At 60.2% G+C, this 26132-nt stretch overlaps 1 protein-coding gene across 2 annotated transcripts; it reads right to left on the bottom strand.

Annotated features, from left to right (window-relative positions):
* NR5A1 (nuclear receptor subfamily 5 group A member 1) lies at positions 1-26132 on the bottom strand. 2 transcript variants are annotated; one of them, XM_004048593.5, is made up of 7 exons: positions 25954-26132; positions 22031-22147; positions 21816-21957; positions 18831-19456; positions 11845-11964; positions 9869-10016; positions 1-1768 (listed from the first exon to the last, which is right to left on the bottom strand). In XM_004048593.5, the coding sequence occupies exons 2-7, from the start codon at positions 22130-22132 to the stop codon at positions 1521-1523; spliced, it is 1386 nt and encodes a 461-aa protein (XP_004048641.1). In that variant the 5' UTR covers positions 22133-22147; positions 25954-26132; the 3' UTR covers positions 1-1520. The 2 variants fall into 2 exon arrangements, with proteins under 2 accessions (XP_004048641.1, XP_055207861.1); XM_055351886.2 differs by lacking the exon at positions 25954-26132 and adding an exon at positions 25663-25929.

The raw sequence follows: 26132 nt of genomic DNA on the forward strand, positions 1-26132 counted from the left end.
TGGAAACTAATTGCGAAATTTATTCCAGGGCTGCGGGGGCTGGGGCGATCCTTAAGGGCACTTCTCGTTTCAGGGCTGTGGGTCTCCGGCCTTGGCAGGGGCACACGTTTCAGGGGGTGGGGGGGAGGGGTACTGAGACAGGGTGGCGGGAGGCAGGAGGCAGGAGGCAGGGGTGTCCAGTCTCCTCCAACTGGGCAGGCTCAGCACAAGCTGCAACAGTAACATGAAAGCGGGACGGACAGCAGGCACCCAGCCGGGGACAGGAGACAGCCGAGGTCTCTCCCTGGTGCTTCGCCATGCAGAGTGTCCTTCATGACCTAGGACAGGGGGCCAGGGAGCTGAGGGCCAGCTTCATGGGTTTGCAGCAAGGGACCCAACGGGTTGGAGCCACAGAGAGGGGATCAACAGCGCTATCTCTGATCTACAGGCCCGTGCCCCCTCCCAAGTTCACTTGCATTCCCACCCACAGAGACCTGAAACCCCCAACAGGGCGTTCTGCTGTTCACCTAGTGGGTGGAGGGCGGGCAACAGCGCTTCTCTGGATTGGGGCTGGGGCTCAGAAGTAATGACCCAGCACCACCCCAAGGGTACTTGGTAGGCGAGTGTCCGGGGAGAAACCATCAGCTGTACTTAGTGGCGATCCCCAAGCCCCAGCTTCAGTCCTCAAATCTGTCCCCTTCCCCCCATCACACACACATTTCAAGGAGTGTCTAGAAGCTTAAAAAAAAGGGGGGGAGAAAAACCTCTTGACTACAACCTTGCAGATAAATACCAGCCTGGGAGGGCCACCTCTGGGTGGGGCTAGGATGTCGATTGTACCAAACGTTCTCCTCGGGTGGGAGAGGGAATCAGTGATGCCTGGAGCAAAGTTTTTTCCCGATGATGTATCAATGCCCCCTCTTGCAGAGGTCAGGTGGGGTAGAAGGGCTAGGGAGAAGGTCTTTTTGTCCTAACCAGTCTCCTAGTGTCCTCTAGGGCCCAATAGCCCCTCTCAATTTAGCAAACTCGGTTATCCTTAGTTTACAAAACAGAGGATCTCCCTCCTGGTCTCTGTGGGGGGAACACTGGAGACCCTCTCTCCTCCCCGAGTTGATACCTGCTCAACTTCTCCCTGTCTGTTTCCAGGAGAGGAGGAAGGGATGACCTCTGATCCAAGGGACGTCGAGGCCCACCAGGGAATCCCGAACCTCCTCCCCGGACCTGCAGGCTTCAGACTCCAGGAGAGAGAGCTGGGAGCAGGGCGGGGGCGGGGCGGGTGGTTAACAGCCACCTCCTTGGGGCACTCCAAGCAGCAGGGAAGTGCCAGTGGCCACTCCACCTCCGCCAGGCCCTGCCCAGCCTCACCCACCTTCCCAAACACACAGTGTCAGAACTCAGGGGCAGCGGCCTCTGGGACGGGGCTGGGGCTCCTCGGTGGGCATCAGAAAATGAACCATGCGGAGCCAGCGGTGTGGCTGCGGCCCCGCCCCGGCCCCGCCCCCAGCCCCGCCCCCAGTCCCGGCCCCGTCCCCGGCCCAGGCTCAAGTCTGCTTGGCTTGCAGCATTTCGATGAGCAGGTTGTTGCGGGGCATCTCGTTGCCCAGGTGCTTGTGGTACAGGTACTCCTTGGCCTGCATGCTCAGGGCCCGCACCTCCACCAGGCACAGCAGCAGCTGCTGGAATTTGTCCCCGCAGTGCGGGTAGTGGCACAGGGTGTAGTCAAGCAGGGCGGCGTTGGCCTTCTCCTGAGCGTCTTTCACCAGGATGTGGTTATTCAGGAACTTCAAATCTGCAAAGGGAGGTTCTCGGTCACCATCGCGTCACCATCCATGCCCATCAGGGCTGGGCCAACACCGTCACCAGCATCACCAATACCACCTTCTCTATGACCATCAAAGACATGGGCATTGCTGCCATCAACCATGCAACATGGTCTCCCCGTTGGCACCGTGTCGCCGCCATCACCATTGTTGTCACCCTGGTTGACAAACACCACCATCGTCACCAATACCCACATGCCTGTGTTTTTCATGAACGTGGCCACCGCCACCATCAACCACCCAACCACAGTCACCTGTCACCATCATCACTGCCATCATCATCACCACAGTGGTCGCAATGAACAAGAGTCATGAAGCCCATCACCAGCCTCCCTCGGGGAGGATCCCTGGGCAGTTATTGAACCTCTCGGTCCCCCATCTGTAAAATGGGTGTGATGACAGTACCAACTTCACAACCTTGTCCTGAGAATTTAGGGAGGCGCTGTGTGGAAAGTGCTCTGAAGAACAGTGTCTGGCACGTGAGAAGCTCGGTGGGTTGGGTTAGATGGCACCACAATAATGCCATCACAATGGGAGCTGCTCTCACCGCCGTCATGGCCAACCATTGCTGCCATAACCAACACCATCCCCCTGGCACGATCAAAGCCATCTTGTCTCCATCATCACTGATGCCTCATCTCCATGACCGTTGCCATCCGCATCCCCACTCTGCCACCATCACCACTGTCACCCCATCAGCACCACGCCCACAGAGGCGCACTGTGGGTGGGAGTATCCCATCTCATGCTGCAACGCAGGAGGACTGGTGGCCCCATTCTAGAGGACAGCTGGCATGTGCTTTTAGTCTCCCCTATGACCAACAGACAGGCTCCAGTACCCCCAGGAAGGACTCTCATGGGGCCATGGGGGAACACGCACATTCACTGCAGGAGTGCAGATGCGCTGACATCCTGACTAACCTATCGCAAGCTGAAAATATCGGAAGTCAGAAGGCATTTACTGTGCCTGACCTGCTGCACATCACAGCCTGGCCTACCTAAAATGTGCTCAGACCACATTATCCTACAGTTGGCAAAATCACCTGACGCAAGCCTATTTTACAATAAAGCGTTGAACGTCTCATGGGGTTTACTGAACACCATGCTGAAAACGCAAAACAGAAGGGTTACATGGGTACTCCAGGCACGCTTTCTGCGGAATGCATGTTTTTCAACTTCTACACCACCATAAAGTCAAAAAATCCTAAGCCAAAGCTCATGAGTCAGGGGCCATCTCTGCTCATGGTGGCAAGGAGGGGGCCTGGATGGCCATGTGGTGACCGCACCCCAAGGAGTCGTGTGCAATAGGCAGAAGTCAGGGAGCCCACACAATGCAGGGCAAAGCCTGGGACTGAGCGGAAAACAAAAATCACAGAAGGGAGGTCAGGATGAGATCGATAAGGCTCAGCCATGTACATAAACTAGAAATGCTTGTTGGCCGGGCGTAGTGGCTCACACCTGTCATCCTAGTAGTTTGGGAGGCCAAGGTAGGTGGGTCACTTGAGGTCAGGAGTTCGAGAACAGCCTGGCCAACATGGTGAAACCCCATCTCTACTAAAAATACAAAAAAAATTACCGAGGCATGGTGGTGCACACCTGTAATCCCGGCTACTTGGGAGGTTGAGGCTGGTGAATCAGGTGAACCCGGGAGGTGGCGGTTGCTGTGAGCCGAGATTGCACCACTGCATTCCAGCCTGGGCAACAGAGCAAGACTCTGTCTCTAAATAAATAAATAAATAAATAAATAAATAAATAAATAAATAAATAAAGCTTGTACACAAAGCAGACGTGCCATGGGAAGACAGGGGCAAACAGGACGACCCGCATTAAACATCAAGGAAGGGCTCCCTTTGGGGAGGGGTGGAGGGGGTTTGGCTCTGCGTGCACCAGTGATTGAACAGAGGAGTGCAACTGATGTGTCCACCACACCCGAGGTGCAGTGAAGAGACAGAAAGTAAAATGTCTTTGGAGTGAGACAGACGTAGATTCGAATCCCAGCCGCTGCTGAGGTGCAATGCTACCTGCCCCGCCCTGACTTGACCAGCCTTCCTCCTCCCTGGAGGGGGACAGCCAGGGTCAGTTTCTTGTCACCCAAGTTCCTGTCACAGCTTGCAGGCCTCTTTCAGCTCCTGGGCAGCATTTCTAGGAGGTGCCCAGCCTGGGGGCACAGGGTCAGCAGGAACCCACAGAATCTGTCCCCAGGCCTCAAATTCTAGCCTGGCCTTGCCTGGGATGGGGTGACCAGTGGCTCAGAAAATGGTCATCCACCCACTTCTCCTCCACCCCATCACCCCCAGCCCTGCAGCTGCGGGGGCGTCCAGAGGCAGCATGTGCAGCCCTGGCCCCCTAATCCCCCTTAACACCCGCTGCACCAGGAGAGCGCCACGCTCCTGGCAACCCTGATCCCTGGCCGCCCCCAGCGCGCCTGCTGAGGCCTGTGTTGTCCAAAGTCGGATTTAGGGAAACCCGAGCTGGGCCCGGGGGTTGACGGCAGGACCTGGCCTCCATCCTCCCAGCCCAGCCCGGGCTCCTCACCCTCCCTTCTGAAGCGAGCCAGGAGCACTTTCTTCCTCACTTCCCCAGGGTCACCACTAACCCTGAAGGCACCTTTATGCCGATTACATGGAAGTTCCCCCTTGTCCAGAGAGATACTGCTACATCCATCCCAACGCCTCCTGGCCCAGGTGCTCTTATGCAGTGAATGACCTGCCCAACTGTATGGAACAGCCCTACTCCCTAGCCTGGGCTGCCCCAGACATATTCAAAGGTCATGGGAAGTCATGTCACCTAGCTGAGCTCCTGCTGGCCCCGTCCCTGTCCCATCTGCCTTCACTCCCCACCATCCTGGGCTGAGCAAGTCTCCTGACATTCTCTTCTGACAATTAATAATGGGGGTCCGGAGGGGGACAGGGACCAGCTCAAGGCCACACATCAGTAAAGGGTCCTGGAGGAAGCAGCTGGAGTGGGGAGGACCGGCCAGGATACCGCAGTAGGGGCAGGGGCGGGAGGGGGCTGGGGAAGACCAGGGCCTTGGCTTTACCGGGATTTACTGTTCTCAGCAGCACTGCGCCTGGGACACCGAAGCGGGGGTGCGGGGGTGGGTGCAGAAGGAGGACAGGTTTCAGGGACGCCCCCACCCCCAGCAGTTCTATGGCTTCCCAGCTCTCAGCAGGTTGGAAGCCCCCGACTGCCCCCAGAGGTCAGCCACAGGGCCGGGGGGAGGGAAGCACAGTCGCTAACGGAGCCTCAGCGGCTACAGTCCAGAAGCCCAGACCCAGTTTCCTGGGCACCCCCCAGGCACCTTGCACCCAGCTCGGTTCATCTCAGCAGACATCCAGACAGGCAGGGCAGTGCATCCCCAGGGCTCAGGGAACCAGGGCCCCCTCAAGACACACAAGGTGCCAGAGCCTGGATTCAAACCCAAGTCTCTCTGACACCAAAGCCCAAGTCTCCCATGATAGGCAAGCAGGACTGGGGCCCCCTGCCCAGGAGCTGGGTCAAACTGGGATGCATGTTCCTGTGGGATTGGACATAACTTTATGTCCCATGCCATCCATGAGTTCTGTCCGAGATCCCCCACCCCTGGGGTCCTAGGATTCCCCCAGAGAGGCTACTCTGGACTCTAGACTTGACTTCCTCCTCACCTGGAGACCTTGTACAAGTCACTCCCCTTCCCCAAGCCTCCCTGAACCCCCAGTCTCTAAAGAGATCATTGTGAAGATTCCAGCGGATAACACACGTGACGGTGCCAGCAACCCACAGAACACCACACCGTTCTTCCAGCAGACACGGGAGCGGGGTCAAACAAACCTGGAGACGCCCCCTTCATGTGTCAGGGGTTCAGATCCCGGCTTTACAATCAGCTGGGTGACCTTGGGCAAGTCACTTCCCCTCTCTGAGCTGCAGTTTCCTGTCATCTGCACAACAGGGGAAAATTCATCTCTGCCTCACAGGGTGGCAAGGAGCTGGCTCTCATCTGCATGCCCAGCTCTGGGCCCTGGGCGCCCGAAGGTTGGAGACCGGCATGTTGGAGAGGAGCCTGCGCCCCCCAAGCCCGCTCAGCTCCCGGCACTCGCGGAGGTGGAGGTGGGAGGGAGCTGGGAGATGGAGCCCCCACCTCGGAGAGCAGCCCGCTAGCTCTGCAGAGCTGGGGGCCCCCAGGTTCTCAGAAAAGCCCCCTTTTCATGGTTTAATTGAATATTTGAATAATCCTTTCATTCCAGCGAGGCATAAAGAATGTTGTCCCAATAGCGGTAACTCAGGCAGGCGCCCCCGCGCACAATGGCCCCTCGAGTGGGGCTGCTATTCAGGCCGCCTTTTGTTGGCGCGGAGCAGTGGGTAAATTGCAAACGCTTAAGGGAATGCTGCTGCCGCCGCCTCAATGGAAGTCAGGAAATCGAATGTTAGGTCAATCCATTAAGCTTCGATTAAGTCCTCGGCAGAACAATGCCAGCCGGGCCCATCTTCATAAATACCGTGATTGCCAGGAGAGAGGCACTAATTTTAATTAAACCTCCTTACCTGCCTCCGCGCCCTCCCGAGACGGCTATTTAGACACCAAATGGCACCCTTATGAGGAGGCAGGCGCGAAGGAGGCGCTGAGTGAGCCGCAGGGCGGTGGGGCAGGTGGGGGAGCACAAGCACTCGCGGCCAGGCTGTCCGGCCCAGGGCGGAGCCGCCCCCGAGGGGGACGCCCTGCGCGCCAGCTGGAGGTCTGCTGGCAAGTGGCGGTCCCTCTCCGGGTCCCAGTTTCCCTGGAGCCCCAGCTCTGGTGGTCTGGGTGGGATCAGGAGAGGAGACCTCTGCTCCAGACCCTGGAGTCTGCTCCAGCCCAGCCCCAGGTCTAGCCTCTGCCAGGGCTCTGGGCTGCCTGCCTGCCATCCTTTTCCCATGCTGCACTTAGAAGGGTCTTGATAAAATGCGAATTTCATCATGTTACTGCCTGCTTAAGGGAAAGTTCAAGGTACCAGGCCCCGGCATTCAAGGCTTTGCACAGCTCAGCTCCTGTCCCCTCGCCAGCCTCCTCCCCACCCCGTCCCCACCCCTACAGCCACACAGAACTTTCAGGATTCCCCAGAACTTTGCACAAGCTGTTCCTTGAGTCTGGAAAGCTATTAATGCTGCTTGTTTTTTTTTTTTTTTTCACCCAGAATGCTCCTATTCATACTGCTAGGCCCAGCTCAGAGCCCCCACCCCCCAGAAGCCTTCCCTGATAGCCAGGTGGTGCTGGTTTCTCCCGTCTGACCCAACCCTGATCACACTGAACTGATGGGGTTCCTCTCCCAACCTGGAACTGGCCAGCCAAAGGCCTCTGCAGCCCCCTACATCCCTCTCTCACTGCTTGCCATCAGCTGGGGTCCTGGAATCTCCTCCTGTTCCTCCTCTGGTACCCCCAACCTCACCAGGTTCCTGGCCTGCTGGGCTCAGGGCTCACCCACCCACATCAGCCAGACCCATGTTCCTGTGCCCAAGGATAAGGCACTGTGCCAGACACAATGATAAAGATGGAGACTGTGAGCTGCTTCATTCATTCACTTCATTCTTTCACTTATGCATATGCACATTAACTTAATAATGGTGATTATGATTAAAACAATTCCGACACACACTTCCCAGGGGTCAGCCAAGCACTGGGCACTTTGGGATATTCTCTTATTTAATCCTTGTAACAAGTTAGGGATTACTAGGAGGGTCACTCTACAGATGGGGGAAATAGAAGCTCAGAGAGGGGAGTGACTTGCCCAAGGGCACACAGCCAGAAAGAGACCAGAGACCAGATTTAGAATCCACTCCACATCCCTACCTAGTTCCCTTTCCTAAGCGCTGTGCCACCTTGCTTCTGTCACACACACAGCAGGAGTGCGCACACACGCACCCTTCTCCCCTCAACTCAGCCTGTTCCAGCCCAGCACTGGAGCCTCTCCCACCTCTCAGGCCTCAGCTGCTGCATCTGGAAAAAAAGGCTGATGACCAGCATGACATGAGGGTGGGGCACTTCCAGTTTTGAGCACGCCCACACCTGGACCCAAGAGAAGAGGGCTCAGCTCTGCCATCTTCCTTAAGCCCCAGAGAAGGAGAAGTCCTGGATTCACCCCCAGCAGCCGCCAGAGCTATGCACAGGGCTTTGGTGGGAAGAGGGGCTGGGGGCCAAGACAATGTCCCTGCCCTTCAGGGGACACCCAAGGACAGACAGAGTCCTGGCAAAGGAGCCTGCTGGCTGATAGCCCACCCTCCACCCACCCCTCCTTAAGGCCCTCCCAGTGGCCTTGTGATGGCAGCCAGGTCAAGAACTCTCACCTTACAAACCACCTGGACTCCCGCGGACACACACTCCAATTCTAGGTGCCTCCAAGCACCACACTTCCCCACAAATTCCTCATGTTCCCAGATCTCCCGGTCCGTCCCCAGTCACACACAAACTCTTCACACAGGCTAACACTTAAGAAACCACAAGCATATGAAAGTTCGTCGTTTGCACATGCCAGCACGCACGCATGCAGAGACAGACGTTCACATAATTCCTGCGGGCTCCACGCCCCAACCACACAGACCCCCACCACGCACGTCTGTGACTCTATCCTGCGCCAGTCTGCTGAGCCTGGCAGGCTGCGGGGAAGGCGCCGCTGCGGGCAGAGGTAGGAGGGAGCTTCCCCAGCTGCAGCCAACCGGGCCTGGGTCCCTGAGGCTCCTGTAAGGATTTCAGGCCGCAGCTCCTAACTGGCTGCCCAAGATCCTACCCGCCCCCCACCCCAATGGCTGTCCCCTGCTGACCCCTGCAGAGCCCCGGCTGGTGTCCTGAGAGGTGGCTTAAGGTGGCCTTGCAGATAAGCCCTCCAGTTACCAGCCTGTTCTGCCAGAATCGGGAGACCCAGCCCACTGCACCCAGCCACATGGCATGGAGGATATCACCAATCCCACCCAAGCACTGGGCTTCCCACTTTTCGTTAATCCCCTCTGCCTCCACAGCACTCCTCACTCCCCATCCTCCCTCTCTCTGGCAGGCACGCCCCTCCCAGACTGTGACTATAATGCCAGCCACCAAGACAATACCTTAATCCTGCCCCCTCTCCAGGTGATGAAGCACTCACTCATCTCTATTCCATCCCATCTGCATCACTGCAAAATAATTCATTCCCCCAGAAAACTCCTACTCATCCTCCAAAACCCTGCTCAGATGCCCCTCTTCCAGGAAGCCTTCCAGAAAGAGCTCTGCTCCCCACCCAGGGTTCCCTAAGCCACACCCATCTCTCTGTCTCAGCCCTAACCACCCAGGCTGTAGGTCTTTTCACGATTGGCAAGGGATAGCTATGTCCTCAGCATCTCTGGGCATGGGGAGGGCATTTGTGATGGCTTTCCAGGGAGTGAGGGTGCAGACTGGAGTGGCCCAGGCAGGGTTGGGGTCAGGAGGGCAACGGGAGGGAGACCCCCCGGGTGCTTGGGGAGTGAGGTGGGTGGCCGGGCTGGGCTGGGCCAGGCCTGCTCTCTGCCTCTCCTCTGCTTTCTGTTCCTCCTTAGCACTGGTCACAACCTTCCTGGCTATGCCTGCCTAATCGTGTTAGGAACCTACGTCTTACTAATCATATTATGCTCATGATCTGTCTCCCCTAGAGAAGGTCAGTACCACAAGGGCTGGGCTTGGGGGGTTTTTGCTCACAGCGGTATTCCCAGTGCCTTCTCCAGTGCAATTTCTCGGTGCCTGTTTGTAGAGTGAATGAATGGATGCACGTGTGCATGAGCAAAGGGGTCCAGGCCCCCAGGAGGTACAGTCAAAATTGGGGCCCCCTAGATCCAGGGATTAGAGAAAACAGGGACCCCAGGATGGGAGCCTGGAATAAAAATCCTAAAGTCACATGGGCCACCAGAGGGGGAGCAGCCCCCATTTAAGAGCCAGGCCCTGGCCGGGGGCCCTCAGACCTTTGTTCACTGAATGAGTAAGGGAGGGGTCCTTTCTCCCCGAGGCTCCTTTGTGGCCACTCTGGCCACAGCAGGGCTACCTCTCCAGCCTCACCCACCCTCCCACCCGCCCACCTCTGGCTGTCTCCACCTCTCTGTCACTGGAGCTGCACTCACCCAGGCTGAAGAGGATGATGAACTTGAGGCAGACAAACTCCTGCCGGTCCAGCTGCAGTGCAAGCAGCTGCAGCACCAGCTCCTGCGCCCGCAACACCAGGCTGTGCAGCAGCGAGCCCGCCTGGGCGGCCACTGTGGTCAGCTCCACCTGGGGGCAGAGGGCACGGGGTGGGGGACAGTCAGAGGACGTGGGTCTGGGCAGGTGGCTCTCTGATGGGGGATGCAGGGCTGAGGGCATGGATTGGAGGTGCAGGTCAGATGGGTTGGCGTCAGGAGGGCCCAGCCTTGGTCCCGAGCCAGGCACGAGTGACATCTGCACAGCCCCGGGGACGCTGCCGGGCCCACCCTTCCGAGCTCTCCTCAACCCGCCAAGCCCGGAGCTGAGGCACCCACGTTCTGCCCGCGTCCACCCCTCCTTCACACACAAACCCCAGCACCAGGCCCAGCAGCCCCAGCAGCTCAGGGCGCCCCTCTACATGCTGGGAGGGGAGGGGTCGGGGAGGGCAGGCCTGTGTGGGGACACACAGACACATCCACTTGGCTTCCCAGAGCCCGCATGTTCACACCTACATGCTGGGTCACAGCTCAGCTCAGAGTCACACACACACACACACACGAGCACAGTCATGGGGTCGCCCACTCCATGAAGTGAAGTCACACACGTGTGCACACGGCCACACCCGCCCTTGTATGCTCACACTCACAGCAACACATACACCCATGTATGTGATCACATTTACGGGTTGATGGGAAGACAGTGACACCCACACACTGATGTGTGTAGAGATTTTGCGCAATAAAACACAGGCAGACACACACACACACACACACACACACACACACAAACAGGCATTCCCATGGCCACAGAGACTCAGCTGGCCTGCCGACACCACACTTCATGCAGACTGCAGGCACCTGCGCTCACAGGGAGCCCCAAAGACACCCCCCTGGGACCAGTGCTGCCTGTCCCGTCCTCCTGCCCCGATGGCCTGTGACACCGAGGCGAGAGTTGGAGATGAGCAGCAGGGGCCTGGGGGGGCTGGAGCTGGGAGCAGAGTCTGTCTTCCCCACCCCACAGCACCCACCGACCCCACAGCCCCTCCTGTGTCCCCACCTGAGAGTGGCGCTCCTGCCAGCAGGCTGGACCCTAGCCATCAACCCCCTTCTCTGCCTCCCTCCCTCCCTCTCTTTCCCTACAGCCCATCTCTCCAGGTGAGTCCTCCTCCGTGGCTGTGCCCCCGTGTCCCCGCCCTGGCCCCCCACCTCCCATCGTGACCCCTCCGCCTGCCTCCTCAGATACCACCTGGCCATGTCCCTCCTCCTCCTAAAGCTCTCCCCGGACCCCTGCTGTATCTGGACTTTCTACTCCCCAGATCCTCATTCCCTGCTCTAAGGGGCCCAAATTCCAACTCTGAGCTCTCTGGAGCCCTTTGCCCATTCATTCATTTTCATTCATTCATTCATTCATTCATTCGAGATTTAGGGCCTGCAAGGTTTTGCCCGCTAACCCAGCCCTAGCAACCGTCCAGCCTCCCTCATCTCTCACCTCATGCCACCCCCACACTGGCACCAGCAGGGCCCGGGGGCTCCACACTTCCACCCTCTCTGAGCCTGCGGTAGAGGTGGGGACTGCCCCCTTCATCCCTCATTCCCCAGCCAACTCCAGTGTATTATTTCCAGACCCAGGGCCACCATCACCTCCTCCTCCATGAGCCTCTCCTCACCATGCCCACACCCACTGAGCTGCTCCCCAAGAACAGGGCTCCCAGGGGCCGGTGCCTCTCAAGCCTGGGCCAGGGCTGCTCACAGAGGGTTTGGGCCAGTGGGTGTTCCATGAACGTGGGGAAAGGGCTGATAATTAGGGTGCCCAGAGCCAGCCCCGAGAGGCCTGGGTCCTCCTCTCCGGGGCCCTGAATCCTGGAAGTGCACAGCAGGGCCAGGGCGGGGCCCAGGGGCAGGGCCGAAGGACTGGTCACCTCCTGCCCGGTGACCAGCAGGATGCTGCCCTCCTTGCCGTGCTGGACCTGGCGGTAGATGTGGTCGAACACCAGCAGCTCGCTCCAGCAGTTCTGCAGCAGCGTCATCTGGTCGGCCACCTGGAAGGAAGAGGCACGCGGGGGGCCGGGCTCCAGCCAGGGTCCAGGGACCTTCCTCTCACCCCTTCTCCTCCCACTGAGACCCAACTAGGCGTGCGGCCTGGGCAAGCTAACCTCTCTGTGCCCATCTACCCAGATGTCTACGCTATCAAAGTGCAACAGAGGTCTGGCCAGTTAACAAAGGGGTGTTTGGGGGTTGAATGGGCCAGGCTTCAGGCCCCACCTCTGTCTTTTGTATGACTTTACGTAAGTCCTGGTAACCTTTCTGTGCCTCAGTTTTCTCATCTGTAAAGTGGGCAAAGTACTGAGCGGACAGTCCAGTACATGTTAGGTACGCCATACGTGCTAGTGACTAATGTCCATGGAGGTGCTCTGCAAAGGACTCCTACAAATGCCTGGCAAGGTTATTATTAATTTTAACCTTGTCCACATTTAAAAGCCTGTGGTCGGTCACACCTCTGGCAGCCCCAACTGCTCAAACAGGAGCCATGAGGGAGAAACCAAGGGCTTCCCCCCGGGCCTACGCAGAGCTCTCAGGCTCAGGAGGAGGAGGGAAGTCCCACCTGGCCTGCGGTCAGGCCCAGGGCATGAGCAGGGGGGCAGCAATGGCCTGGCACATGAAGCAGAAACGAACAGCAACAAGGGGCTGATTCCGAATGCCCAGGCTGCGGCCAGAGACACTCGGTGCAGGCGCAGGGCCAGCCCCTGTTTGGAGTGTCCTTTGACTCTGCAGGACTCAGAAGCAGAGCCAGGGATCCCCTGGCCCCAATCCCTATTTTTCAGCTGAGGAATCTGCCACCCGGAAAGGGCAAGAGACTCTCCCGGGATCACACAGAGGCAGGGCCAGGCCAGGGCCACGGCTGGCATTCCCGGTCCACAATCTCCACTGTGACAAAACGAGCCCTTCTGGGTATTCGGAAGCACACTGGGCGCTGCAGATGGGCCTGGGCAGACACAGCCCCGTCCCTCTCAGCCCGTGCCACTCACCAGCTGGCCACCATCGACCCAAAAGACACTTCTGGCGCACCTTCCTGGGCCGTGCCCTATGGCAAATGCAAACCACGACAGCTGACAGTCATTCCACTGCAGCCCTACAGCCCTGCGAGTTTCGTATAGTCGCCACCCGCATGACAGAGAGAAGAAACTGAACAGAGAGGCCACACAGCTCTGTCTAGTTCCAGATTTGCGCTCTTAACAACTAGGTGTGGAAGAGGACCTCTCACTCACCCTCCTTGCCATCCAGGAGCTCCTGGTCTCTCACAGGCTCCTTGCCTCCTCTACAGATCCTCTACCTGATCCCTCTCCTTCCTCGAGGCCCTCTCCACCCTCTGGATGCAGAATCTGCAACATCTCATGGCATCAGTTAAATGCCTCTGTCTTCACCAATACCTGTGAGGTCTGGGGAGGCAGAACTGGTGTTCAGCTCTTCTCTGGGCCCCAGAGCAGTGGTCAGAGGGGCTGATGACTGGCAAGGTGCTCCCCAAGACAAGCACAGAGAGCAGAGGGACCACTCCCCACCTGGGGCCAGAGACACAGAGAGGCCACTCCCCACCTGGGGCCAGGGGCTCAGAGGGGCCACTCCCCACCTGGGGCCAGAGGCACACAGAGACCACTCTCTACCTGGGACCAGAGGCTCAGAGGGACTGCTCCCCACCTAGGTGCGGCCCCCAGTCAGAGGGGAACTGGGCCAAGCCTAATGAACAGCTCTGTCTCGTAGGAGATAGAAGCACCCCGCTCTCTGTTCCCCTTCTCTCCTGGAGCGTCCCTGGGGCCTGTGTCCTCAGGCAGACAGAAGGGGAGAAAAGGAGAGGGAGAAGTCAGGAACTGCACACAGACAGACCTCCGGGCCCACATGGTGGAAAAGAGGGAGGTCTGTGTCCATTCCCTCCATCCACACCTCACCTCTGGGTCCAGAGCTCCCTCCAGCTCCCAGCAAAGCTTTCTTCCCAGAGCCCCTACCATCAGCCGTGGGCCCCCAGGCTCAGCCCTGACTGGGAGGGTCCAGGAGAGACTAAGGCCTGGGCAGGGGCTGACTCGGCCATCTCTCTGTATCTCTCCTCGGAAGTGCCAGCCCCCATGGAGCCGCGGTTTCCAGGAGGGAGCCAAGGCTCAGAGAGCACCTATCACTAGGCACGGCGCCCAGTGTGGCACAGGACACCTCACCCCTGCCCTGCCGACATTCTGCCCACATTACAGATAAGGAAACAGAGGCTTGCCGGAGGTAACACTCGGGCTTCAGGCAGCTGGGCTCTGCCCAGAGGTTCCTACCGGCCAGACTTCTGGGGACCTGAGAACCTCCTGAGACCTGGGAAGGAGGGGCCTGTCCAGGGGTCACACTGGCAGCAAGAAAAACTCAGGCCCACCGTAGGCACCCAGGTGGTGGTGCAGGGCCAGGCTTGTCCCCCCGCCCCTCGCAGGCCCACAGGAGCAGACACGCTTGCGCCCAGAACGAAGACACAAGGGGGTGGGGAGGTGGCGGAGGAGCGATAAGGGGTAGAATGAGGAGATAAGGCTTCAGGCCAAAAGCAGATGGGTCACGGTGACCCAGCTGGCCCAGCCCTGGGAGCAGGCTCTGTACCCAGACCTTAGACCCTGGATGGGGCAGCCCTGCCCAGTGAGGCTGATAGGGGTGCCAGGGGCACAGAGCCGCAATATGGTCGCTGAGGCTTTGGTGCCCCGTGCCCTGCATTCGAGCCCCCATCCGGCCATGCATCCTCCACCCTAATTTCCTGTTCTGTGAAGCAGGAAATGTAATTTCTCTCTTTTTTGGTTAAAACGTAAGAACACGCATTGGGATGTGTGGGAATCGGTGGACCTGCTGTTGGTTCTTACGTGGATGCTGCCCGGACGGGATCCCACCTGCCCCTTGGCGAAGCAGGTCTTGTACTCACTGCTTTCCTTGGGTGGACAGATGGATGCATAAAGACACCAAACTCCAAAACACTCCCCACACAGATGAGAATGCGCACGTGCGCACACGCACACACACACACACACAACCTCTTTTTATTTAAAAGAAAACCACAGGGCCATACCTGCCAACCCCCCTGCATGAGAAAGCAGGTGGCTAAGAGGTTCCTTTAACCAGGGAGTGTTGGTTTTCACTTTCCGAAGTTTCCTCCCTAAGCTAAAGGCTCCTCTACCCTCAGGCCTCCTTGCCGCCCTGGGAACAATGACATTTGCAGCCCCAGCCCTTGGGTCTCCCACCAGCCTGGCCTGTCTGCTGGACCCATCAGCCATCCATCCCTCCCGCCGGATCGCCACAAATCTTCCTGGAGCCTTGACGCTCTGCAGGCTGCCTCAGAGACCTGGTATTTATGGGTGCCAAGCTGACCTCCCTCCCAGCAGGGCCCCTCTGGAGCCCCCTGGGGTCCGATCGGTCTGGCTGTGAAGGCCGGTGGGCTGTGTAATTCTCTGGTGGCTGACACACCACGGGCTGGCCACTGCGCTCTGCCGGCAGAGTGGTCAGCGAGGTGTCATTTGTCAGCCCAGGACTGACAGTTACTGCCGCTTAAATGAAACCGTCTATCTGGGCAGTTAAATCTGCTGTCAGTGGGGGCCTCGGAGCTGGATGTTGAGGGTGAACGGATGTCAAGATGGGTCACTGGGCACTCCTGGCCCCCGCTGTCCCCCCGGGTCCTCCCTTGCATCCTCCCAGCCTGTCCTTCCCAGTAAGTGACCAGAGAGGCTGACTGCCTGGGCCCTGGGCACTGCTGCCCACCAAGCAGCAGGTACAGGTGAGTTTCTTCCCCCTCACAGGGAAAAAGTTGCTTTATAAGCGCAGGACAAAGTGACCCTCAGACGGTCCCAGAACAATCGTGTGCTCAGAGGAGCTTGGGTCCAATGTGTCTCTCCCTGCTGCCTCCCCGCCAAGGCCTGCATAAGCCTGCAGGCGTCGATTAAACAGTGTAGCTAAGGGGAAGAGAGGAAGGGTGCTGCGACCCCACTTCCTAAACTGCCCGCGCTCAGTTCTTCCCCTGTCCTGGCTCACTAACCCTTTACAACAATCCAATGGGGTGGACATTATTTCAACTCCTCCCATTTTCAAGATGAGGAAACTGAGGCCCGGAGGAGTGAAGTCACTTGCCCAAAATCATACAGCATGTAAGCGACAAAGCTGGAACTTGACAACAGGCCTCTCTGATTCTAGCCTTTGATATTCACTTCTGTGCTACTATCGAATCTATCATGCTGGGATTGGTGTGAGATGGAAAAATGGAGACGGAGGGACCCCCAAACCAGCTGGGAAAGAAGATGGGGGAGGAAGACCCCAAGAGGGCATTTGGAGCTCAGCATCGGACACAACTGGGCCCCTGGCACCCCTGAGAGCTCAGCTGAGACTCCAGGACTCCTCCCGAGCAGCAAGATGTCATCAGCATCAGAGGGCTGAGTGGGCCTCTGCTCAGAGCCCGAGCTCTGTCAGGGGAGCCCCTCCCTGACCCAGAACCTGGAGCCCCAGCCAGCCCCACAGCCATCCATCACCCACTGCCCAAGGACCCACTCCTGGTCCAGGCTCTGCTCTGGCCCTGCCAACCTCTCCAGCCCTGCTTCACAGGCCCATTGGAACTCCCGGAACACGATGCCTCTTCACATTTCGGGACCTTAGCCTCTGCTGTGCCCACTGCCTGGAATTCCCTGAACCTTCTCTACTTTCTAGAAAGGCACAGAACTGTTCTCTGACTTCCTTAGTTAGAGCTGTTTGCTCTCCCCCCAGGGTCCCCTCTGCCCCTTCCGTGGCTCTCAGAGCCCTGGGCACCTCGCACTGGCATTATCTAAGTGCATGTCTGACTTCTCCTCCAGGCTGGCAGCTTCCTGGGTCCAGATGATTTTAATGTCCCCAGTGTCCAGCCCAAGGGCTGCTCCACTCTCAGAGCCAGAGAGCCCCCTCTTCTGTCTGCTAAGATGTGTCCTGTCTGGAGGTGGGGAAATGAATGATCAGCCAGAAGAGACGCCGGAGTCACCCACACCCCTCCCACTTTTCTGTCTCCTCACCTCTGGACTTTGCAAAGAGACACCAGCCCAGGGTCCACTGGACCAGTGGAAAAGAACTTCCACATGGCTGACGAGAGGCGCTCTAAGGGCTGGGCTGGTACTTATCTGCAAGGCCCCTTTAGAGAAGCTGGTGACCACTGCTCATAATCCCGGGCTCAATTCAAAGACTTTGAGAAGGGGAAGCAGGAAGGTTTGGACCACGGAGAAGCCAGAAGCAGGAAAAAACACTCAGCAAAGCTGGGACAAAAGCCCTTCCCATCCTGCGTGAAAATCCCCGGGAGACTAGGAAGGCAGCCAGAGGAAGTGCCCTGCCCCTCAATCCAGGGTTCTGGAAGGCCGGGAATGCCCTGCTCCTCCTCCCCTCTGCACAGGGGGTGCATGGGAAGTCTGGAGGGAAGCTAGCAACCAACCCAAGGTGCTTGGGGTCCTCATCCCCACCAGGGCCTCCAGCCATGAGCAGAAGGCAGGTGGGAGTATTCAAGACCCTGCCTTTTGCCTCATCCAGTAGGTCGGACCAGAGAGGTGGGCAGTGTTGAGAAGGGGCTGGGGTGAGAAACCCACCCCGTGACAGACACATGGTACATCCCCAGGCCTCAGCCATGACAGGCGCTCCACGGTGGAAGCAGTAGCCACCACCATCAATCCTCAACTCCCAGATGGCCCAGGCCCCAGTCCCGCGATGCCCCTAGGGCTCGGAGCACCCACCCCCACCTACCAGCCAGGGCAGGCAGTGCCCCCAGCCCATCCGGCCTCATGCCCCTGGAGGAAGCCCAGGCCCGAGTGGCGTCAGCACTGACAATGCTGCTCAAGGCTGCAGTGGCCCCAGCAGGGGGGGCAACGGGCCCTGCTGTTTACACCCAGCCCCAGAACAGCCAGGGGGGCAGCCTGGGAAAGCTAAACACCAATAGCCCTGGGTGAAAGAGTGCCTGAACCCAGGCCAGGGAGGGGCAGGTCTTGGTCAGCTGGAGGGGCCTCTAGGGAGGTCTCAGAGAGCCAGGGCACTGGAGGGGCAGTTCTGGGGCCTCAGGCTCTTCAAGCCACTAGGTGGGAAGACTGGGAAGTTCTTTCCTATGTCTAGCCTCAGTTTCTCCTGCTGCTTTCCTGATTACTGTAGCATCAGGTACCTCGACCCAGGGGGAAAGAAGGCCATGCCATAGAGGAAGGCTGCCTCTCCAGGGAAGATCAGTGGCAGACCCTGGAATCCCCCACCCACCTACCTATCTAGCTTCCTGAACGCCCACACACATGCACATGACCATCCAGCATACGCAAGATTTGCAGAGGCAGGAGGATCTTTCACCTTAGCTGGGAAGGAGAATGGCCCACAAATGCCCCAAACTCTAAAACACTAAGCCCCCATCTGTGTGTGACACTGGAGGCTGGCAAGGATTGGCAGCCTCCGTGAATGGGAGGACAGGATGGGCCGGACCCCCTTCCCAACACTAGGCTGAAGCCTGGGGAGGCAAGACAGTCTCCCAAGGACTCAGCTAGTCCTTTGAGGTAGCCCAGGGTCTCAGAGAATGAGGGAAATGAGTACTGAGAGAGCCCCAGAATAGGGAGCCCCAGAGGCTGAAGGGATTGCAGAGACACCAAGAAGCAGAGAGACAACATGCAAGGGAGAGACACAGTAGGAAGAGACAGAGGCAGAGATCAAAGCAGCAGTGGCTCCTTGAGCAGAGGCTCAAGGAGGAGAGAAGGAGAGGGAGGGAGTGGGGACCCAGGAGGCTGTGATGAGTGGAAATGCTCCTTAATGTCCCCAGGGTGGCCTCTGGGTCCCCAGGTACTGCCTGAAGCCAGTGGGAAGGATGGCCCTATCCAAAGGACAGTCGGGAGGACCATGATGCAGGGCCAGCCGGGCGGGAGGAGAGACTCACCTCCAGCTCCTTGAAGACCATGCACCTGCGTGCCCAGTCCACGATGGAGATGAAGGTCTGGTCGGCCATTCTGCACAGGAGGCCGAAGGCCGCCGGCTGGTCGGGGCGGCTTTTGGTGGGCTCCTGCAGGCAGCCCAAGATGCGGGCCCGCACCTGGTCCTCATCCGGCTCCAGCTGCAGCAGCTGCAGGATAAGCTCAGGCACGTTGGGCCCTCCAGAGAAGGGCTCTGGGTAGCCGTACGGCAGCCCAGGCTGTTGGGGGCTGGCATAAGGCTCCGGGTACTCAGACTTGATGGCACGGCCAGGAAAGGCAGGGTAGAGGTAGCCAGCCAGTGGCCCGTGGGCACCGGGCACGGCCATGGGCAGTGCTGGGGCCCCAAAGTCGCCCAGTGGCCCAGCAGGTGGACCGGTGGCCAGGCCCTTGGGCTCAGGAGCATGCAGGCTGGGAGGCAGCATGTAGTCCGGTGCGGGAGGGGGCGGCGGGGGCACCCCCATCGGGGGCCCTGTCTCCAGCTTGAAGCCATTGGCCCGAATCTGTGCCTTCTTCTGCTGTTTCAGGGCCCGGTCCCGCTTGTACATCGGCCCAAACTTGTTCCGGCCACCCCTCATACGGTCAGCGCGCACGGCTGTGGGCAGGGGCAGAAGGTCAGACTCACCCTCTCCAAGCCCCCTTCCATGCTGCCCCACCACAGATCCTTTCCAAACAAATCTGACTGCTCTCTCCCCTGCTCAACACCCTTTCATGGCTCCCACTGACCACAGGGGAAGTCAGTCTCCTTTGCGTGGCATTCAAGGCCCTGCTCAGCTTTTCAGGCAATCCCTGCTAAGACCCCTCTCCTTCCACTCCACCTAACTCACCTCCACTCCTCTGTTTGACACATCTCCTTCCTCCTCCACCCTGCCTTTCATTTTCCTTCTGACTCAAACTTTTTTTTTTCTCTTGTGCTTGCTGAACACCCAGCCTCAATGTCACTACTTCCAGGAAGCACTCCTGGATTCATGCAAACGGACTCTATTGTCCTTGCCCCAGGTGCCCTGTCCTTGCCCACTCTTATCATGCTGAGTGGATCATGCCATGTGCTCCTGCGGGCTAAGTTCTGGGCTCAGGTGTCCAGCACAAGGCCTGGCAGGGAGATGGTGACCGGAAGGGGACCCTGGTCAGCCTTGTTCACCGCTGGCCCCAGGGTCCAGCTGTTTGTTGACTGACTGCCTGACTGTTGAGCTCCTGCTTCAAAATGACTCAAGTATCCTTCACTGGCTGCGAATGTGAAGCCAAGTTTAGAGCTGGCCAAGGCTCTATGCTGGGGGAGGGGACCTCTCTTGCCAACTAGAAGCTCCTCCGCCTGGCGAGGAATGTGTCATCAGCCAGACCCAACAGGTACATCTCTGCAGCTGGAGTGTGCCCCCCGCCCCTGCTCAGACAGGGCCCCACCCTGGGATCTGGGCGAGGCGAAAGAGCAGGAGAGAGGGGGTGGTGCTCAGCAGGGATGATGGCTGGGGGGCCGCCTGGCCAATCTTCCTGCCCCCTGGGGTGGGCAGCGCTGTGCTGCTCGCAGGCTGCACGGGAGTTTCTATTGCCCACAACAGCCAGCTATCTGGCCCCTTGGGACCTGGCACTAGGGGCATGGGCTCTGGGGACAGGATAGGATGTCCCCCTCCCATCCAGGAGTCCTTTCTCCAGGTGGCAGGGCATGTGGTCCACCACTCTCAGAGCCACCTGGGGCTTTCTACACTGTTCCAAGACCTTAATCAACCACTGCGTGTTCAGCACACAGTCCAGTGACCGGCCACCTCCAGAAGCTCAAATCTTTCCTGCCAAAACTTACCTCCTCCTCTCTGGGCTGAGAGCTGGGGTTGAGGGTAGGGAGGCAAAGAGGGGCCTGGGTTTCTTGGGGGCAATTCAATTGTCCCCCACTGCCCGGCCCCCTCAGGGCCTGGCTAAGAACATGACGGGAAGGAATCTCACTGGCTGAGCCAATAAACTAGAGAGCCCTTCGGATGGACGGACAGACAAGCAGATGGGCAGCTGAATGTGTGGGGGCTGGGCAGTGGTGGTGGGCAGAACCTAATGGAAAGCGTGATGGGCTTGACAGCTAACCTGCGGCAATGAACGCCTAGGCACCTTCAGCTTGCCTACACCGATCCCCACACTCACTCTCTGGAGGAAGGCGCTGCCGTTAAGCCCATTTTTCTTTTCTTTCTTTCTCTTTCTGCCTTTTCTTTTCTTTCTTTTTTATTTTTATGTACTTATTTTTTGAGACAGGGTTTCCCTCTCGCCCAGGCTGGAGTGGAGTGGTGTGATCATAGCTCACTGCAGCCTCGACTTTCCAGGCTCAAGTGATCCCCCCACCTCAGCCTCCTGAGTAGCTAGGACTACAGGCACATGCCACCACGCCCAGCTACTTTTTTATATTTTATAGAGACAAGGTTTCTCCATGTTGCCCAGGCTGGTCTTAAACTTCTGGGCTCAAGTGATCCTCTTGCCTCAGCCTCCCAAATGCTGGAATTACAGGCATGAGCCGCTCCATCCGGCCAAGCTCATGTTTCAGATGGGAAATCTGCTGTTTAGAGAGGTTAAGGGTTTTGCCCAATGTCACCCAGCCTGACTGACAGTGCGGGCACTGGGACTTGGCCTCTGCTGGCTGGGGTTGGGTATTTTGGGGGGATGGGGACCTCCTCACAGAGGGAGGAGCTCTGCCGACCCTGTGCTGGGGCCCTGGCAGGGGCTGGGGAAAGAATCATCTCCATAGGGTTCACTTTTGGATACTTCTCAGCCCAACCCAGGCTGGCCTTGCCAGCGTCCCTTCCCCGCCCGAGGCCCACCCAGCGCCAGCGCCCGGTTCTCTTGCAGCGACTGGGCCCTAATGTCGCACGAGGGGCCTTCGCGAAGGCCAATGGTACTATCCCCTCAGCCCCTCTCCCACCCCCACCCCCTACCCCCTCAGGCTGTCGGGGGTCAGGGGTCGAGGCCCGCGCGGCGCGCACCTTCCAGGCGCATCCCCACCGTCAGGCACTTCTGGAAGCGGCAGAAGGGACAGCGCTTGCGCTGCGTCTTGTCGATCTTGCAGCTCTGGCTCTCGGTGCACGTGTAGTGCTTGTTGTTCTGCACCGTGCGCTTGAAGAAGCCCTGCGGGAGCTGAGAGTCAGCGGGGCCCCGCAGCGCCCGTCTGCCGCACCCCTGCCGCGCGCTCGCCGCTCACCTTGCAGCTCTCACACGTGAGCAGTCCGTAGTGGTAGCCGGACACCTTGTCCCCGCACACGGGGCACAGCTCGTCCAGGTCCTCGTCGTACGAATAGTCCATGCCCGCGGCGTCCGCCTGCGGAGGGACAGCGGGTCAGGGCGGGCCGGCGAAGACCGGCAGCCTGGGGTCCCCGCGGCCGCCGCCCCAGCCGCTGTCGCCGGCCCGTCGCGTAATCCCCTCGCTGTGCCCAGGCGCTGCCGCCGGCACCCACCGAGCGCCCCGCGCAGCGTCCCGGGGTGGGTCCGGTGCAGTCCCCGCGTCCGGCCTTCCCCCGCCAGGCCCCACGCTCCCGCCCCGCCCGGGGGGCTCCTCCCGCGCGGACCCCGTCGCGCCCGATCTGGGGCCCTCGGGTTCGATGCTCTTCGATTGGGATTCGTTTGTCTGAGAACAAAACCCCGATTCTGAGAAAAGAAGATGGGCTCAGCTGCGGGGAAGACGCCAGGGGACCCAGGAGCGCTGGGGCGCCCGGCCCGGGTGTTCTGGGAACCCGACAGAGACGAAGGAGGCAGAGACAGAGTCCGGGGGAGCCAGAGATGGGAAGAAACTCTGGCGAGAGACAACGACCGACGCCGCCGGGCGCAGACACGAGGCCAGTCCGAGAGTGCCAGAGACACAGACACTGAGACGCCCAGCTAGAGAGAACCCGGCGGGGACGAGGCACAGGGAGGGATGGAGAGAGACAGGGAGACAGAGAGAGAGAGAGAGAGAGAGAAACGAGGGGTGGGGGACTGGATCAGAGACTCGGAGAGACAGCGGAGGCCCGAAGAGAAAACCCAAGAGAGACTGACGCAGAGCCAGAGACACAACGATAGACGACAGACAGAGACGCCGAGACGAGAGGAGCCCGGGAGAGACGAGGCCGGGGAGCTACAGAAACACGGAGAGAAAACCTGGAGGCGGAAGCGCCCAGCCCGAGGGTCGGGGACAGAGGACGCGCGGAAACCCGCGGGGCAGGAGCCCAAGCGCCAAGGCGAGGCCCCGCAGGGTCGGACCCAGACGGGGGCCCGGGCCGCAGGAGGCGGAAAACGACGGCGCCGGGACCGAGAGCCCGAAAACGCAGAGCCGCCGGGACCCCCTCCCCGGGGGAGACAAAGCCGCAGCAGCGACGGCAACGGGAGGCGCAGCCCGAGCCGCCGCTGCCACCGGGACGTCGGGCGGGGAGACCTCGGGCGGGGGTCGGCGGGCTCCGGGAAGCCGAGCCCGAGGCGAGGGAGCGACCTAGGGCGGAGAGGCGAAGTCCCGAGGAGGGAAGCGCGAGGAGCCAGGGCCCGGGACGCGAGAGGGGGCGCGACGGCGGCTGCGGTCGGCCCAGCGCCCACCTGGTCGCTCTTGCGAGCAGCGCCCCGCGTCCCGCCCGCGCGGAGCCCGCACTTCTCGGCCGCGCCGCCGCCGCCGGCGAGGAGCCGCACCCGGGCGCAGCGCCGCCCGCCCGCGATGACGGCCGCTCGGGCCGGGGGCGGGGAGGCGGGGGCGCAGGGCTGGCGGCGCGGGGGCCTCGGCTCCCCCCTCCCGCCTCCCCGCCCCCCATCCTGCCTCCCTGTTCCCCCCCGCACCGCCGCCGGGGCCGCTCCGAGGCGCACCTGGGACCCGGGCCCCTCAGCCGCCACCGCGCCCTGCGCCAACCCGCCGCGGCGGGGCCGGGGGCCGGCCCCTCTATATCGGCGCGTGCGGTATCCGGGGGCGGAGGCCCGGTCGTGTCCTCCCCCCCAGCCCGGCCCGCGCCGGCACCCTCTCCGCAGTCCAGCTCGAGTCTTCGCCCTCATCCTCTAGGCCCCCCAGCAGCAGCCCGGCTCCCCGGACCCCGAGCGCGGCCAGAGAGCTGCGGAGCCCGAGTGCCCCGCGATCTGGGCAGGTATAGGGCTGTGGGGGCCTTGGGTCACCCGCCTGCAGTGGGAGGAGGCAGCTCCTGTCTGTGAACCCAGCTGGGTCGTGGCGAATGCCACGCGGGTGGCTGGTCGCACTACAGCGTGGAAGTGGGTAAGGGCGAGTGGCGACCGTGGCCGAGGCTCGGATTCACGGGTGGAAGCCAGATTCTCCCATGGGCCCCGCCACATCTCCTCACTCGAGCCTGTAGCAGCTCTCTCCCCGTCTCGGGTCTTCAGTTGCCGCATCTGTGAAGTGGGTAGATGACTGCTCTTCCTCGCTAAGGGTGGGTCGTGAGGATGAACCCAAGCAGTAGGGGCAAAGCACGCGTGTGGCCTGGCGGAAGCGCTCAGTGGCGCCCCTCTGGGGAGATCTGGGGCGAACCCCTTCTGCTCGCTAGCCTCAGTTCGCTGGGCTGGAAATGGGACTCGTGGAAATCCCATTTTACAAATGTCCGAGGCCTGGGGGGACCCGAAGCCTCTACGGGCGCAGGAGCTGGGAGAGGAGCCCGGAGACAGGGCCCCGCTGCTCCCCTCGGAGCTCTCACGGGGGGTGGGGCGAGGAAGAAAGCGCTGGGCGGCCTTGGGGACAAAGGGGTTCCCGGGCCTATGGGCCAAGCAGTTGCTCTGGGCTAGGGACCATCCGCGGGGCCACTGTTTTTCAGTTGGAGAAACGGACCCGAAAGGAAGGGGCCTACTTGCATCCTGCCTCCGCCCCCGCTGGCACCTGGGGTCAGAGAGAGTTTGGGGACCATGAGGCCAAAAAGCTGCGATCTTCAAGCAGGAAAATACCGCAATTTTGCATTGACAGCGGCGCAACCCACCAAAAGGCTCCATCTGGGCTCCCGCCCGCCTGGAGGCCTCGGGCTTCGGTTGGAGCTGGGCCTGCGGCTTGCAAGTTGTGGCCAGAGACCCCCCGCGCAGACCGCACTCAGCTGGCTCACCCACAGAAGGAGCAGAACCCGCAGACTAGCTGTGCAAGCTCTGGCAAGTCACTTCGCCTCTCTGAAACGAGAGCCTCAGTTTCTCCGAGCATAAAGTGGAAAATGTTGGCTTTACAGATGGGGTACTGCGGTTTCCATGCAAGAATCTTGGATGAGGAGGGAAGAAAGAGCCAGAGACCCTGTTAATCGTACCCCCCGCACCCCCAAACCCCTGAGAAACAAGAGCATCTGCCCGAGCTGGAGGTGGGGGTCACTGCCGCCTCTGAACAGCTCCCCACCACAATGGAGCCCTCAGACAGTGACTGCAGGAGCGAAGGGGGTTGGTGGATGATGGGCTGGGGTGCCCCAGTCGGCTGTTCTAAGGTAGAGCTCACCCGAGGTCTCCTGGAAACCTGGAGCTGGACACAGGCCCCAGCCGCCCGGGTTGGGTGGGGGCTGGGCTCAGGCCCTTCTCCCTCTATCTCCAACCCCCTCTCCCCGAGGGTTTCTACTCTCACCGGCTGGAAGCCCATGGCTCCTCTGCACTCCAGGCTCCAAGGCACCCACCCCCACAGGTTCCAGGTTCCAGCCCACCGCCTGGGGAGTTCCAGCCCCTCATCCACCCACCCAGGGAGGGAAACCTAGACCTGGCCCGGCCGCAGAACCCAGGCTGACAGATGGACGCCGGAGACAGACACACGGATACACAGCAAGACTCAGAGAGAACCACAGAGACAACACAGAAACTCAGGTGGGGGACAGAGGCCCAAGACAGGCCCAGAGCCCTCCAGACCCACTCACAGACCTCTAGGCTCAGACCCACACAGCCTGGTGGATGCTTGGCCAGAGACAGCAGGACACCAGCGGACCTCCATGGGGCTTGTGGTCACAGGCCTGGCTCCTCCCATCGGCAGCCCAGGGAAGAAGAGGGGGTAGCATGGTGGGAGGGTGAGTCTGGGAGACCCCTGGCACCTTCCCTGCCCAGAGCAGGGGGCACCGGTCACTAAGTGGAGCAGGCAGTGGCCGGCCCAGGCTGCAGGGAGGCACTGCAGAAGGAGGCTGGCCATTAGAGGCCTGGGCCAAGGCCCTCACTTACGAAGCGGAAGCAGCGCTCTCACACCGGATGAGGGTGGCAGTGGGCACCAGGGGTCCAGGGGGAGGCTCCGGCAGCCCAGGTGGGACGGTGGCGACTGTGGGTGCGCAGAAACCCCCTCACACCACGGCGGGCGGCAGCCGGACGGCAGGCTGGCCCTGTCCGTCCGTCCTCCTCCTCCT

Source organism: Gorilla gorilla, chromosome 13, assembly GCF_029281585.2.
Source record: "Gorilla gorilla gorilla isolate KB3781 chromosome 13, NHGRI_mGorGor1-v2.1_pri, whole genome shotgun sequence".
NCBI lineage: Eukaryota > Metazoa > Chordata > Mammalia > Primates > Hominidae > Gorilla > Gorilla gorilla.